The sequence below is a fragment of the Anguilla rostrata genome, chromosome 18 (assembly GCF_018555375.3).
Source record: "Anguilla rostrata isolate EN2019 chromosome 18, ASM1855537v3, whole genome shotgun sequence".
NCBI classification, from domain to species: domain Eukaryota; kingdom Metazoa; phylum Chordata; class Actinopteri; order Anguilliformes; family Anguillidae; genus Anguilla; species Anguilla rostrata.
In genome coordinates, this window is record NC_057950.1 from 30279834 (window position 1) to 30294821 (window position 14988).

Consider the following 14988-nt stretch of genomic DNA (forward strand, 5'->3'; position numbering starts at 1 on the left):
CCTAGAAATAATTTGGATGATGTCCAAATTTGAATATTATTTATCATTTTAAATATTTGTTCCCCCAGAAGCAAACTTACATTCAACAATGAATTGACTTGAATATGGATTTAATTGCTTTACTAACGGCTTATTACTTACTTTGGTTTTTAAAATTATATTTTACTTCCTGTAAGAACCACCATTAAATGTTAATACTAATGTATAACAAGTATCCAAAGCTGAGAAACCAATATGTTGTATAACTTCTATTGTCTACATTGGAGTTTGCTTATGATGAGCCAAATATTGCATTTTTCTTACACATCTGACACAATCATGCTGATAAATAAGAAATGTAATGGATCAGTGGTGCATATTATAGGAAATAAGCTGTTTGCATTAATCAACTGAGGTTTGTTTGTGCTTGAAGGTAAAATTTGACAGATTCTACCTACGATCATAGAGGCCTATTCATTTTTTTTTCATGGAAACCAATTATAAATCATTCATGAGATTCCCATTGTTGTGAACCTGTCATTGTCATGCTTCTTAAGCAACTTAGCATTCTGTAGTGAGTGAGTGAAGCAAGCAAGAACCACAGCTGCAGTCTGTAGTGAGTGAGTGTAGCATGCGACAAGTGCAGCTGGCGCCTGTAGTGAGTGAGTGTAGCATGCGACAACCACAACTGCAGCCTGTAGTGAGTGAGTGTAGCATGCGACAAGCTAGCGCAGCTGTATGGTGAATGTAGCATGACACCAGCTGCAGCCTGTAGTGAGTGAGTGTAGCATGGACAAGCGCAGCTGCGCCTGTATGAGTGATTAGCATGCGACAGCAGCTAGCTGTAGTGAGTGTGTAGCATGCGACAACACAGCTGCAGCTGTACTGAGTGGTAGCATGCGCAAGCGCAGCTCTGCCGTAGTGATGATTAGCATGCACACAGCTGGAGCCTGTAGTGAGTGAGTGTAGCATGCGACAAGCGCAGCTCCTGCCTGTAGTGAGTGAGTGTAGCATGCGACAAGCGCAGCTCCTGCCTGTAGTGAGTGAGTGTAGCATGCGACAAGCGCAGCTGGAGCCTGTAGTGAGTGAGTGTAGCATGCGACAAGCGCAGCTGCAGCCTGTAGTGAGTGAGTGTAGCATGCGACAAGCGCAGCTCCTGCCTGTAGTGAGTGAGTGTAGCATGCGACAACAACACAGCTGCAGCATGTAGTGAGTGAGTGTAGCATGCGACAAGCGCAGCTGGAGCCTGTAGTGAGTGAGTGTAGCATGCAACAACAAGCACAGCTGCAGCATGTAGTGAGTGAGTGTAGCATGCGACAAGCGCAGCTGGAGCCTGTAGTGAGTGAGTGTAGCATGCGACAAGCGCAGCTCCTGCCTGTAGTGAGTGAGTGTAGCATGCGACAAGCGCATGGAGCTTAGTGAGGAGTGAGCATGCGACAAGCGCAGCTCCTGCCTGTAGTGAGTGAGTGTAGCATGCGCAACACACAGCTGCAGCATGTAGTGAGTGGGAGCATGCGACAACGCACTGGACTGTAGAGTGAGTGTAGCATGCAACAACAAGCACAGCTGCAGCATGTAGTGAGTGAGTGTAGCATGCGACAAGCGCAGCTGGAGCCTGTTGTATGATGCTCACTGTCACAGTGGAGAGAGAGGCAGACATGTTTGCTAATGCACTGTCTGTATTGTTATTTAAATAGTTTGCATTAAATTAGGAATTAATCGAAGGTATGCAACCCCTGGGGCACAGGAAGTGCAATTATGATGGTGATTGCTAGCTGGCTTTTGGTCAGAAAGGGAGCCACTAAAAAAAGCTTTGATTTTTTTGTTGTTGAGAAAAATGCTCAACCCAGAAGTGAATTTTTAAGGGTAAAAACCCTGTATGCTCTCATATTAAAGCCAAATCAATTAAATCTTTTTAGAAACAATCCTGCTTATGGACAACTGCCAACAGCGTACTTGATGGAAATACAGCTGGCGATCCCTTCTCTAAAATTACAGGATGTACACCTAAAAACCTGATTTTAAAGCAAGGGATTGTTTTCAGCTAGAGAACACTTCAACTTGATTGAACACTTTACGAAATAATGGTGAAGTGGTTCTATTGAACAACGCAATGTAGCACAGCTACATTTTTCCGAAAGAGAATTCCGGTATCAATGGAATTACATTTCATGCAGTGAATAGAATAGCAGCAATGTAGTGTAGCGGTTAGCAAACTGGGTTTGAAATGCTTGAGGCTATAGGATTCATTCCTGGGTAGCACACTACCATTGCTGCCTTTACCACATTTGCAGTGTGAATTTAGTAAGTATCCAGTTGCTTTAAAGGATTATAGGTACTTTAAAACAGTAAGCTATGCTGTATAAAATGGCTGGGATAAGAACATCTGCTAAATTCTTTAAAATTGAAAATGATAAAATAGCTGAAATGTACAAAGTCTTCTGAATGAAATCTCACCATTTGCAATGGTCATAGTAGTAAGCCCCCCAATACCTGTAAAATTATGGATCCACCCATTCGATGAGTCACATGTACAGACCACTGCCAATGAAATGCTCCTGTGTAGTTTATGCAATCATTAAGTCAAAGGCAGTGCCTTAGATTATGTCAAAACCTTAATTGCGTATTAAATATAGCTATATTACAGTTCTGCTTTTAAAAGCCAGCGGTAGTCCAACTACTATAACAAAAAGCATACTTAATCAGAATTCATGGTTTCAGCTATTGAAGTCTGATGCATATATCGCTAATGTGTGCACGGCTAAATATTTTATGCACTCATTACTGCCCTTTCTATAACACCTTGCTTTTCAAAATGATAGCACTTAATTTCACTGTACTCATTAACTGGCTCTTGCTGTATAATGAACTGCACATTCAGAGGAATATGACAGTAACTGCAACTGAACGTTGTTATGTTATCACATTTTCCACCATTTTATTACCCTTTTGCTATTAAGTGCGGCTGGTTGTCCATAGCAAGGGGTTACCCCCTGGAATGAGGCTAGCGAATAGCATGCCAGTGTGTCTGAGCCTTTGGCTACAGGTAGAATATGTTGTTTGACTGCAGGTGTGCGAGAGGAATCTTCCACCATGATCATATATTAGTAGCATTTGAACACCTGGATGTAAATAATCCACCAACTGCAAGAGAAATTGGGACTAGGGCTGCAGAAATTCTCCTTCCTCAATGACCAAGTGATCAGGGCTTACATCACCATCAATGGACCAATATGGGGGCTCCATAACAAAGTACATCATGGGAAAGGTGTCAATGTTACTTGGAAATGAATTGATTTTTCACTGTTTTGTGGTGATGTTAATGTTCTTATGTTTCTCACTTATGAAAATGTGATTACCCGTGATAGTAGCACATACACATGCATGCAAACACACACACAAACACACACACATGCATACACACACACACAACAAGTAAATATCACTGTGCCTTTGTATTGCTAACTCATTGCATTCTGTGTCTGGTTCTGAAGGCTCTATTGAATCTTACGGCTATCAAAATAAATAAAAAATGGAGCAGAAATAGAATGTTTTGTTCCATTGTGTTGTCGACTTGAAATAATACACTGTGCATCCTACAGTGGTTCCAAACCTTGGTCCCGGGGGACCCCTGTGTATGCTTGTTTGTGCTCCAACCAAAAGTGCAATCACATTTAAAGTTGTTAAATTGTTATTTTTTCTTAATTAGGTGCTTTTCATGTTTACAGGGATTATTTCCCCTCTGAAGACACAGAGAGACTGAAATTGCTATACATGCCATGAAGAATAAAAGTATGTTCACGTTGTTCTTATTGTGCTACTGCACATTGCAAACAGCTACACAAAAAGAGGTAATTGGTGGAAGTGTTGACACATGACTACTAAAACTAGCCATTTGTAGAAAATGAAGAATGCAGAGACAAAGCAAATGATTACAAGCCGAACCTGCATTGTGTTTATACGTTTCATGAAAAAGATTGCGAAAGAACTTTAATACATGTGTTCAACAACCTAATTAGGAGCCTATTTATAAGCGAAATAAGCACAACGTGAAAACAGAGGTTATTATTCTTCATGGCATGGCGTGCACAGCTATTTCTGACAAAAAGGCATCTAAATATGAAAGGCACCTGATTAAGACAAATTAAGAGCTTTTTAAAATTCGGAGATTGTGACTGTGGTTGAAATGAAAACCAGCATGCACAAGGATCCCCCCCCCGAGGTTGGGACTGGCTGCCTGAGAAGAACTGAAGTGCACTGCGCATACGCTTATTCACCATTCTGCAGTGAAAAAGGTGAACTAGGCTGAAGAACAGCTGTAGTAGAACTCCAGCCCTGTCAGGCTCCAGTGCAGGGCCTGTTTTAGGCATAGGCCTCATAGACAGCTGCCCAGCACACCACCTGTCTAGGGGGATACCAAATGGGTACTCTCCGGGACTGGAGTTAAACCTGCAGGCACTGTGGCCCTCCAGGACTGGAGTTAAACCTGCAGACACTGCGGCCCTCCAGGACTGGAGTTAAACCTGCAGACACTGCGGTCCTCCAGGATTGGAGTTAAACCTGCAGACACTGCGGCCCTCCAGGACTGGAGTCAAACCTGCAGACACTGTGGCCCTCCAGGACTGGAGTTAAACCTGCAGACACTGTGGCCCGCCAGGACAGGAGTTTGAGACTTCCTTGAGAAACTCTGGAGTGACTCTGGTTGTGGAATTAATCATTGCTGTTATTTTATTTTGTCTTTTTTGTACAGAGATATTCTGTCCAGGCCTCAGGAGATGGAGGGTCCACAGGAAAAGTGAGTGACTCTTCAGTTTACGTAGATTCCGCCCTCTTTAATCCAGTTAGGCATTGCACTGTGTGGCAGTCAGGAGGGTCCTGGTCCTGGTTTTCCTTTTGCATCATGGGGAGCCTCACTGACCTGAATGTAGGTTATAAACTGCATGCCCAGCCCAGGAGCTCACAAAATTAGTATCGTTAAAATGGACAGAACTTATGTAGCAAAATTCTGATGGCTTTGCTCGAATGTCCTGAACAGTTTGTCCTTAACTTTCCTGACGAAAAAAAAATTAATGAATAAATAAAAATACTTAATTGCATCAATGTTGGACCTCAGAAGGTTTTTAATACCTGGCATCAGTTGCTCTGCTCATGTGATAGATTTTTTACTTAATCACTGCATGTTGTATGGATATTTTTCTGTTCTTCATTGATATTTTAGTATCCCATGAAATAATGCTCATTCAGATTTTGAGGGATCTGGCGTCAAACCGCTACAGAGAACTTATCGGAAAGAAATAAATCATTAAGAATGTGTCACTGAGCAGATAACTTCAGTAATTAGTGGCAAAGTAACGACAGCAGAAGCTAATTATGTTTACAAAAGAAACGTGACTGTTGAGAGTGCAGAGAGTGTGAGATCAACACAGACGGAGACATACTCCCCTTGGGGACTTTAACACATTCAACAAAGCGACAATATGTCCGTTCTTCCATTGTTACAAGGGTGACTATTGCCCTTCGTATGACGCAGTGGAATGTTTTTTCAAACAGGCCTTTTTTCTCACCTGAAAGGACGCCTTTTTTGTCTGCAGGACCCCCCAGGTCCAGACAGGCCGGCCCGGTAGCAGCGAGAGAAGTCGCCACGGTAACCTCCCTTTGTCCACCGGCGGTGAAGTTCGTGGCCACCGACTGGGTCGGTCAAAAGGCGGCAGGTCAGAACTGTGTCATTATGCTCTGCGTGACAAAAGCAGTGTGTTTCTGCCTATGGAGGAGAGAGGAAGTAGCCTCCATTACCGACCATGTCATTTAACTTACAATGGGAACTTAGAACTTCTCATAACTGCTTCTATATTCAATATGGGTAAACATTCCACATTTCTACAGAAGGGGAGGTGTATACCTGAAAAACCACAGGTTGAATTTGCATCTATATGTATGGCGACACTTTGGCAACGACGATATTTAAGCAATGAACAGAAATCAACAGCGAATATTTATTTCAGTCTGTCAGTGTCCTGAAGATGCTCATGTAAGAAACGTTTCCTCATGTTCCCAGTGAGTCCCGCCCAGTCTGCTTTACTGCCTTTCTTCCCCCGTTTGGCTAAGGTTCCTGCCACACTCTCTGCTCACTCTCTCCACTGCAGTGTCCACCCCAGTGAACTCACAAACTCTAAACATCACATCATCCCGCTGTGTTAGGCTTGTGCAAATAAATAAAGAAATAATACGTTTTTACACTACTTTGATTTTTCAGAGTAACGTTTTAAAATTTTATATTAACGCATGACAGAAATCTACTTTTGTCCCCCCCCCGAAGACCCACCAGATCTCCAAATTTCAATAGACATGTACTCTGTTTTGTCAGCTTTGTTTTATGTTTCGAGGCTCCGATGTCGAGCGCAGACGAAAGCGCCGTTCTCTGCCCTCACAGATAAGAGTTCAGAGATGCAGACGGGGCCGTGTGCAGGGAAAACGGACCTCTGTGAGGAGCAGAAGCCGGAGTCAGCTGCAAACGATAACACGGTTTGTGTCGTTATTGCATGTGTTCTACTTAAATAGTAAAAGTAGCATAAGTAGCAAAAATTGTATGCATGTCTAATTAATGTGTATTTATCACAATGTTCCTGCAATATTAGTCATGCTCTGCCACCATATGTAATTCAATTAGATATTAAGATTGACAGAGAGACAGTTGAGCTTTGTAAAATAGATCATTAAACTAGATTATCGTCTAAAAGATGTGTAAAATTAAGAAACATTTCAGTGATATTGAGTCAATACTGGCCATATGGTGATAATAATTGTGTCTAAACTTTAATACTTTCAAAGGGGTCAGGTGTCCTCTTCATATGTGGAATTACTTGACCAGATTTCCTGAATGGTTGTATGTGATCTAACTGAGGGCATTCACGAATGAGCAAATGTCTGTGCCCCATTAGGAGAACCCTTTGGAGATCTCCAGGGAGACGGACAGCGACCAGAAGGACAAGCGTCCGGTGGCGTCGACCCCTGTCCCCGGATCACCCTGGTAAATGTCCTTTTTTAATGATTTCTTTTCTTTTTTCCCATTCCCCGCAGTTTCCTTATTTCCAGGGCAGTCGGGCTTATCCAGGGCAGGCAGTTTTATCCGGGCGCTCTCCGGTTATACGTTGGGGTAGATTTACCGAAGCAATTCAGTATCCCTTCCTCAAGGGCAGAGCGGGGCCATTGTGACATCACACTTATTCTTTAAAAATAGGCCCTGTTGCTTAGCGCGGTGAAAAGATTCCCACAGCCATAAACAGACTTACAGACTAAATTAGCCCCTTGTTCTGCACCTGTGTTTTTTTTTTTTTTTTTTCATATAAGGTCACAGGTTGAGAACCGCTGTTCCGATGCATGCAAAATCCAACGGCAAACTTTTAACCCCTGACACCTCTGCCCGCCCTGTGTTCGCAGGTGTGTAGTGTGGACTGGAGACGACAGGGTCTTCTTCTTCAATCCCACAATGCAGCTGTCAGTTTGGGAAAAGCCCTTGGATTTAAAAGGCCGCGGGGATCTCAACAGGATTATCAAAGATCCTCCACACAAACGCAAGAAGGAAGAATCAAGTAGGATACGGCTTTTTTTCTTTATTTATTTTACCAGTTGTTAGGCCCACTGGCACCGTTTTTGTGAAGTTTCAAATAAGGTACTTATGACTGTGGCCATTTCCCAGCAATGATTTACCAGGCTATTTTATGCTTCATATTAAAAATAAAACTTGCCGAGGGCAAATTAGAATATTAAACATCCAAATTTCACGCAGTAGGGAGAATGAGAAATGGGTTTAAATCGAATGCACCATCAATACCTTCTTTTAATGCAACCATTTAGCCGCAAAGCACTCGTATTTCAACATTTATGGCTTTATTGAAACGATGCCAGCATGTCTAATTTTGGAAGAGATTTTTAATGTGCTGTTCAAAAGCACACATGCACACAATGATTCTTACCGTTGAAACACCCACATGACAACGTGACATTTATGGGGAGCACAGGAGGCTAATTGTTTAGTTTCATTTGCCAGAAACGCTTTACAAACAATTTCAATACATTTTATTTGCTTGAAATGAATACGGTCCGCATGACTTGGAGTGTACATTAGCAGAAATGTGATGATGTTTGTGAAATGACAATGTTTGTGTTGGCATTACTGCAGATGTATGAATAACTGAAATATGAGTTATGTTTAAGTTTAGTGAGAGGTCTGGCTGGATGATGGGCTGGTTGTCATATTTCCCTGGAGATTCTAAACATTTCCTCTTTATTCAGATGATGTTATTATCCTCCCACGAAATGACAAAAAATATATATTTTCTTTTTGGACATAATGCAAGTGTCTTGGATGTTGCAGTGAAAATATTTTGTAATTGGTCTGGAAGATTTTAATTTATTTTTCTGTAGAGATAATTACCACCTCTCTCCTGTGTAACCAAGGATGTTTCCAGGCCTGTTGCAAAAATAACAAAAGGCTTTGCTTTTCAATATTATCCACAGAAAAAAACTATAATCACACCATTTGATTTAACTCAGAAGTTCACTTAGTCGGGAGTGGACAGGTCATTTAAGGACACGCTACGTAAACACTAAACATGACACTCTCTTACATTGACTTTTTAATATTAGCCTCCTTAGCATCAATATCTTAATTTCTACCTGTCCGTCAGCTCTACATCAGAGATATGGGTGCGGGAGCATCCCTGCTGTTCTGTTGACTCACTCTTAGCATCCCCTCCCCATTGGCTTAAAGCTGTCTGCAGCACAGGGTTATGAGTCTCCTGCATTTTACACATGTACCTGCAGTGCTAGCTTTCACCTATACTGACTTTATATCAGTAGCACGGCTATATGTGTGCATGCACACACACACACACACATGCACACACACTCACAGTTGGACACAGAAACATGCACACACACACACATGCACACACATGCACACACACACATACTATACACACATGCACACACACGCACACACAGATGAACACAAACTCATGCTTATACACACGCATACACGCACACACACACACACACATGAACACATAGAGGGACACACACACGCATAGACACACATGCACACACACGCACACACACTCATAGTTGGACATACAAACATGCACACATACACACACACACACCCATAGTTGGATATACACATATGCACACACACACACACACACACACAACCTGTTGATGTCCCTGTCCTTCTATATTCTCAGCCCCTCTGTTGTATCCCCGCAGATGAATAAATATTCTGATATCTGCCTGCCAGGCTGGATGGCATTATGCAGTAATACTCCTGCTGGCAAAAATTCATGAGGAAGGTGAATCGTGAATCTCTTCATAGGATCATAATCCTGAAGAGAACCATTTTCTGAAGGAAACTCAACAGGAAAAAGGCTTCCTGATGACAAACTGCAGGCACCATGATGGACAGAACACGCAGTAACTCTCCCCCTGCATAAGTATCCTCCGATGAATGATAGCACTGACTCGCGATACTCAATGATTCCTGATGCTCAGTGACTCGTGATACTCACCGACTCGCAATACCCAATGATTCCTGATGCTCAGTGACTCGTGATACTCACCGACTCGCAATACCCAATGATTCCTGATGCTCAGTGACTCGTGATACTCACCGACTCGCAATACCCAATGATTCCTGATGCTCAGTGACTCGTGATACTCACCGACTCGCGATACCCAATGATTCATAATGCTCAGGGACTCATGGTACTCAGTGACTCATGATACACATCGCCTTTCTCCCTGGCAGTGAACATTAAAGAGACTGATTTAACCAATGGTTACGTGAATTGGCCACCATTCAATCTTAGTGGATGCTAACCTTATCAGTCAAGCACCGACATTGGAAAACAAATCCATATGTCCATAAGAGCTTTCTCATATCAAGCTGACTGATCTTTTTATTTATTTATTTATTTATTTATTTATTTATTTTTGTTCATGCATCTTGGTATAATCCTCAAACAAGTTTGGATTTGATTATACTTTTCTCAGATTTCTCTGATATTTGTCTTGTGCCACAAGCTGTACTCCTTTTCACATACAGAGGACCACACACACATGATACAGTAAATTAAGACCAACAATACAAATCAGTTGTAACACATTTCATTCATAATAGAACATTATAAAATGTACACAGGTATCATTATAAGGTTAAGTATGTTGCTCAAGGGTGCAGTGGCAGTGCCCTAACAGGGAACCACACTTGCAACCTTTGGGTTACAAACACTCTTCCCTAACCATTACACTACACTGGCAAGATTGAGTCTGATGCGAGACTGTTGTATCCTTGAACAAGATACTTTACCACAGTTACAAATGGTCTGTTAAGTGGTTTACCTGAGTAAAATGTGAACTGCTCGAGGTTGATAATATTAATTCAATAAATATACAGCCTGACAACTGAAGCTGCAATGTAGAATACACAATGGCAACAGCATTATGCAAAAATATACTGGATGATCCAGAGGTTTATATAAAGACCATAATCCCTTTTAGCAGCATGCCAGTTTTCACAGCTGTTTAGCTTGTGTGAATATTCATTACGGGAAGACTTTCATGTGATAGTAAATATTTCAGAGGACAAATTTAAATCCAGCGGAAAACCGAGCTGAAATGCAGAACTTTGTGTGCTCGAAGGGAAAATGGAGGTTGAATAAATACAATTATCTACAAAAATATCATCTTTATGCACATGCTTGTGCTGCATGGCAGGTTGTTCTTGAGTAGCAAGCTAGCGAGCGATAAGAAGTCTGCTGTTTTTTTTTGGTTTAATTTATGGTTGTCTATTTTTGGTTTTGTCGTTGCATTAGTGGGCAGCCAATATGATTCATGAAGTCTTCATGTTTATGCTTAGTTGAATGTCTGCAGTGACAGTAATGTTGTGTTCTTGTGAAGAGGAATATGATACAGGCTTGGATTCACCCTACATTCTGACTTGACTTTGGCTGGGATAGAATCAATATTTGTCCTAAACTTTGACTCACATGTATAATCATGTGCTAATTATTGAACAGTTGGTTAGTTGCAAAAATAAATGCGAGGAACAGGGCTGCTTGGTGGTCCATCCCGTTATGGCTCTGTTCCAGTGTGTGGATGGGCCCCATGGTCTGGTATCTGTTAAAGCTCTGTTCCAGTGTGTGGATGGGCCCCATGGTCTGGTATCTGTTAAAGCTCTGTTCCAGTGTGTGGATGGGCCCCATGGTCTGGTATCTGTTAAGGCTCTGTTCCAGTGTGTGGATGGGCCCCATGGTCTGGTATCTGTTAAAGCTCTGTTCCAGTGTGTGGATGGGCCCCATGGTCTGGTATCTGTTAAGGCTCTGCTCCAGTGTGTGGATGGGCCCCATGGTCTGGTATCTGTTAAGGCTCTGCTCCAGTGTGTGGATGGGCCCCAGGTTCTGGTTCTTAACCGGGATTAGCTAGCCGTGGCTAACAGGCCCTCGGGGCAACACATGATTGGCTGTGGCATCCCCCAGAGAGGGAGGGATTTAGTTGGACTTTTTTTTATCATCGCTTCACAGTCATTCATCAGTCAGGTGCTCAGTCTGGCTGCTGAAGTTATGCAGTGTGCTCTCCCCTGACTCACGTCTGTGAGCTCAACGTGCAGACTGCATCGTGTGAAGAAGAAGAAGAAGAAAAAAAGCTTTGCATCTCAAGGTGTAAATGTGACTGGACATGGAGATGGAGATAGAGATCTCCTATAATAAATAATGCAACAATATCTGTTATATAACCGCCAATGCCTGTCTGTTGCCTGGAATATAATCAAATCAGACAAGGTAACTGATAAGTCAAGCCATAGGGAGGAAATATGAATTAAATGCTTGATGACTTATAAAGCAAATCGTTTAGACCAGTGGTTCTCAGACTCGATCCTGGGGGACCCCTGTGTATGCTGGTTTGCATTCCAACTTCAACAGCAATCCCAGAATTTTAACAAGCTGTTAATTTTTCTTAATTAGGTGCTTTTCAGGTTTTGGAGCTGGGGTCCCAAGTCTTATCCAGAAAGGGCCAGTGCGGGTGCACACACCTGATTCTACTAATCAATGACTAGAGTCATTGCTAAGCACCTTGATTAGTAGAATCAGGATCAGGTGTGTGCACCCACACTGGCCCTTTCTGGAACCCCAACTCTAAAACATGAAAAGCACCTAATTAAGAAAAGTTAACAGCTTGTTAAAATTCTGAGATTGGTGTTGAGGTTGGAATGAAAACCAGCATACACAGGGGTCCCCCAGGACCGAGTTTGAGAACCACTGGTTTAGACATTATGATTCCTGAATGAAAGCGATTACTGAATTACTGTTCCATTGCTGAAAGATGTGGTCTAAAGCAGGGGTGTCAAACTCCATTCCTGGAGGGCTGCAGTGTCTGTTAGTTTTTGGTATGTGTCGACAGGAGTGATTAATGTAAGTCATTGATTGGCTAAAGAGCCCGCACACATTGTTTTCAAGGTTTTACTTGGCTACTGATTGAAAGGAACCCCTACCTGTAGACACCATGGCCCCCCAGGCCTGGAGTTTGACACCCCTTGTCTAAAGCCTCTCCTTGCTTTTTTATTTTTTATTTAATGTTTATTTTACATTGTCCTGTCTTACTATTATCAAGGCTAATCTCTTGCAATTGTTTTTCCTAGTTGGGCAATACTTCTGCCACATGATTGTCTTATTAAATGCATCCAGATATGGAAAATGGGGTCTTGGCTTCATGGAAGGGGTCTAACACGTACCATCCTTTCCTTCAGCAGAAGAGGAGTCTGGCTCGACCCTGATCGGCGAGGAGAGCGAGGAGTTAATAATCAAGCGGAACAGGTACTGTAGATTGGTAGTTGCCCCATTTTGTGATCGATTCGTTATTCATTCTTGGAGAGTTCTGTTGCTGTTCACTGGCATGTTGGAGAAACAGAAGCCACTGGTCTTTTCATTTTTAAACCGCCATTATCACATCGGTTGGTGAGCAATATGTTAGTTTTTCATCGCAGGCTGTTATTGCAGAGACCTGGGATCACTCCTACAAGGCAAATGGGATCTAATTTTATGGCAGGCAGTTCTTCAGTGGCAGAATTTTCTCGTAGAAAATTTGAAAACAAAAAAATCCTAATAGCTTGTTATATCTAATTGGTTTCCAAATCCGTAGTACTTTGGCAACGCGTTTTATGAATGAATGGTGCAAAATAAAAGTTGCATGCAAACGACTCATTTAAACTCATTCGACTGAGGCAGCGAGCAATCACAGATTGGAACGAAAACATACACAGACACAAAGACATTTTGGAACACTTTGTATTTTGAATATTGCTCCCATATTATCACACAATGAGACAGCCATGTTATTCTTTAGCTAGCCTTATATCAAAACTACGGCCAACGTACCTCCAGCATACTGGACTTTTTGCTAATTAGTCTAGAGCCTGTTTCATGCATATTTAATCATAAGATTGCAGCCAAATCTGAAGAAAATGTTGTGAAATTATTCTTGCTGAGTTAACATGCTTCATATTATTCATCTTACATCTGTAGGCACAAGTTCCACCAGTTTTTACTGTAAATGGTAAAACAACAGTCTTCCAGTCTTCACACACACACACACACAGACATACATACGCGTACAAATACACAAACACACACACATCGTACATTTTTTTCAGTGGTATACACAATGGACTAGTTGCGATTAAATTAAAATAAATTAACACAGCATCAAATTCCAAATTCCATCCAGTTTAGTGTTGAGTTCTTCCTGTTGACAGGCTGTTTTTGCCTTGTGCTGTGCATCAGAATGGACCTGTTGACAGGCTGTTTTTGCTTGTGTCGTGCATCAGAATGGACCTGTTGACAGGCTGTTTTTGCCTTGTGCTGTGCATCAGAATGGACCTGTTGACAGGCTGTTTTTGCCTTGTGCTGTGCATCAGAATGGACCTGTTGACAGGCTGTTTTTGCTTGTGTCGTGCATCAGAATGGACGAGCCTGCTGTGAAATCGGACCAGCAGGAGGCAGAGGAGGACTTAAGTGCCAAATTATCGCCTGGTCGTACCACGCTCCCGTTAGAAGTGCGCATCTCCCACTTCAGAGCCATGCTGCTTGAAAGAGGGGTAACACAACCTTTCACTTCCGTTCACAAGTTGGGTTCATATGGACTAAACTCCACTGTACATAGTTTGGGGCATCGGCAATAAATTAAATGACCAGACTCCCACCCTTGTCTTACTTTCGTCTCTAAGTCCAACTCTGAGAGTTTAAAGAAGTTCGAAAAACCCAGTGCTCAGAAAGCATTATCTAACCTTCAAACCTGATGCTTTTCTTACCTGTCTATAAATTCCACTTAACTGTGTAAAATATGCTATAAAGATTCATGCAACATTCTCAGCTAGAGACTAATACATGACAGATTGTGCATTCTCCCAAATTCAGTTTGAGGCCATATGCTTATTAGACTACCCATTAGCTCAGTGGAAATGTGAAATGGACACAAATAGAGAACATTTAGGCTGGACACATTTTACTTACATAACATATTATTCCTGGTTTCGTATTTGTGTGCACTCTAGTGTACAGTCATGCCGTAAACAATATTCACTGCGTATGACTTTTTTTTGTTACAGGTGTCAGCTTTTTCAACCTGGGAAAAAGAGTTGTACAAAATTGTGTTCGACCCTCGATATCTTCTACTGAGCCCTGAAGAGAGAAAGCAGGTAGAAGAGAAAACCACCTTGTCTATGTGGCAGAGTTTTGCATGAGCTGGTTAATGTCTGATAAACTCTGAGCTTCTCTATAAGTAGTGAACTTGAAGTTGAGGTTTTAGTAGCTGAGCTGTTATTATGAAAATGCCACTGTCACCACGGTCTGAACAACACAACGATGTCTATCATTGTTCCCCGCTTCAGATTTTTGAGCAGTTTGTCAAGATGAGGATGAAAGAGGAACATAAAGAAAAAAAGAGCAAACAACTGCAGGC

At 42.0% G+C, this 14988-nt stretch overlaps 1 protein-coding gene across 2 annotated transcripts in view; it reads left to right on the top strand.

Moving 5' to 3' along the window:
- LOC135244915 (transcription elongation regulator 1-like protein) overlaps positions 1-14988 on the top strand; it is a 47504-nt gene that overhangs the window by 24332 nt on the left and 8184 nt on the right. Inside the window, exons 2-10 of one of the 2 annotated variants that reach the window (XM_064317587.1) lie at positions 4730-4774; positions 5571-5690; positions 6410-6501; positions 6918-7006; positions 7417-7568; positions 12779-12845; positions 13990-14125; positions 14636-14725; positions 14918-14988. The exon at positions 14918-14988 is cut by the window's right edge and continues 48 nt beyond it. In XM_064317587.1, the coding sequence (XP_064173657.1) occupies positions 4730-4774; positions 5571-5690; positions 6410-6501; positions 6918-7006; positions 7417-7568; positions 12779-12845; positions 13990-14125; positions 14636-14725; positions 14918-14988 (862 nt within the window). The remainder of the gene's footprint in view (positions 1-4729; positions 4775-5570; positions 5691-6409; positions 6502-6917; positions 7007-7416; positions 7569-12778; positions 12846-13989; positions 14126-14635; positions 14726-14917) is intronic. The other variant, XM_064317588.1, reaches the window with a different exon arrangement.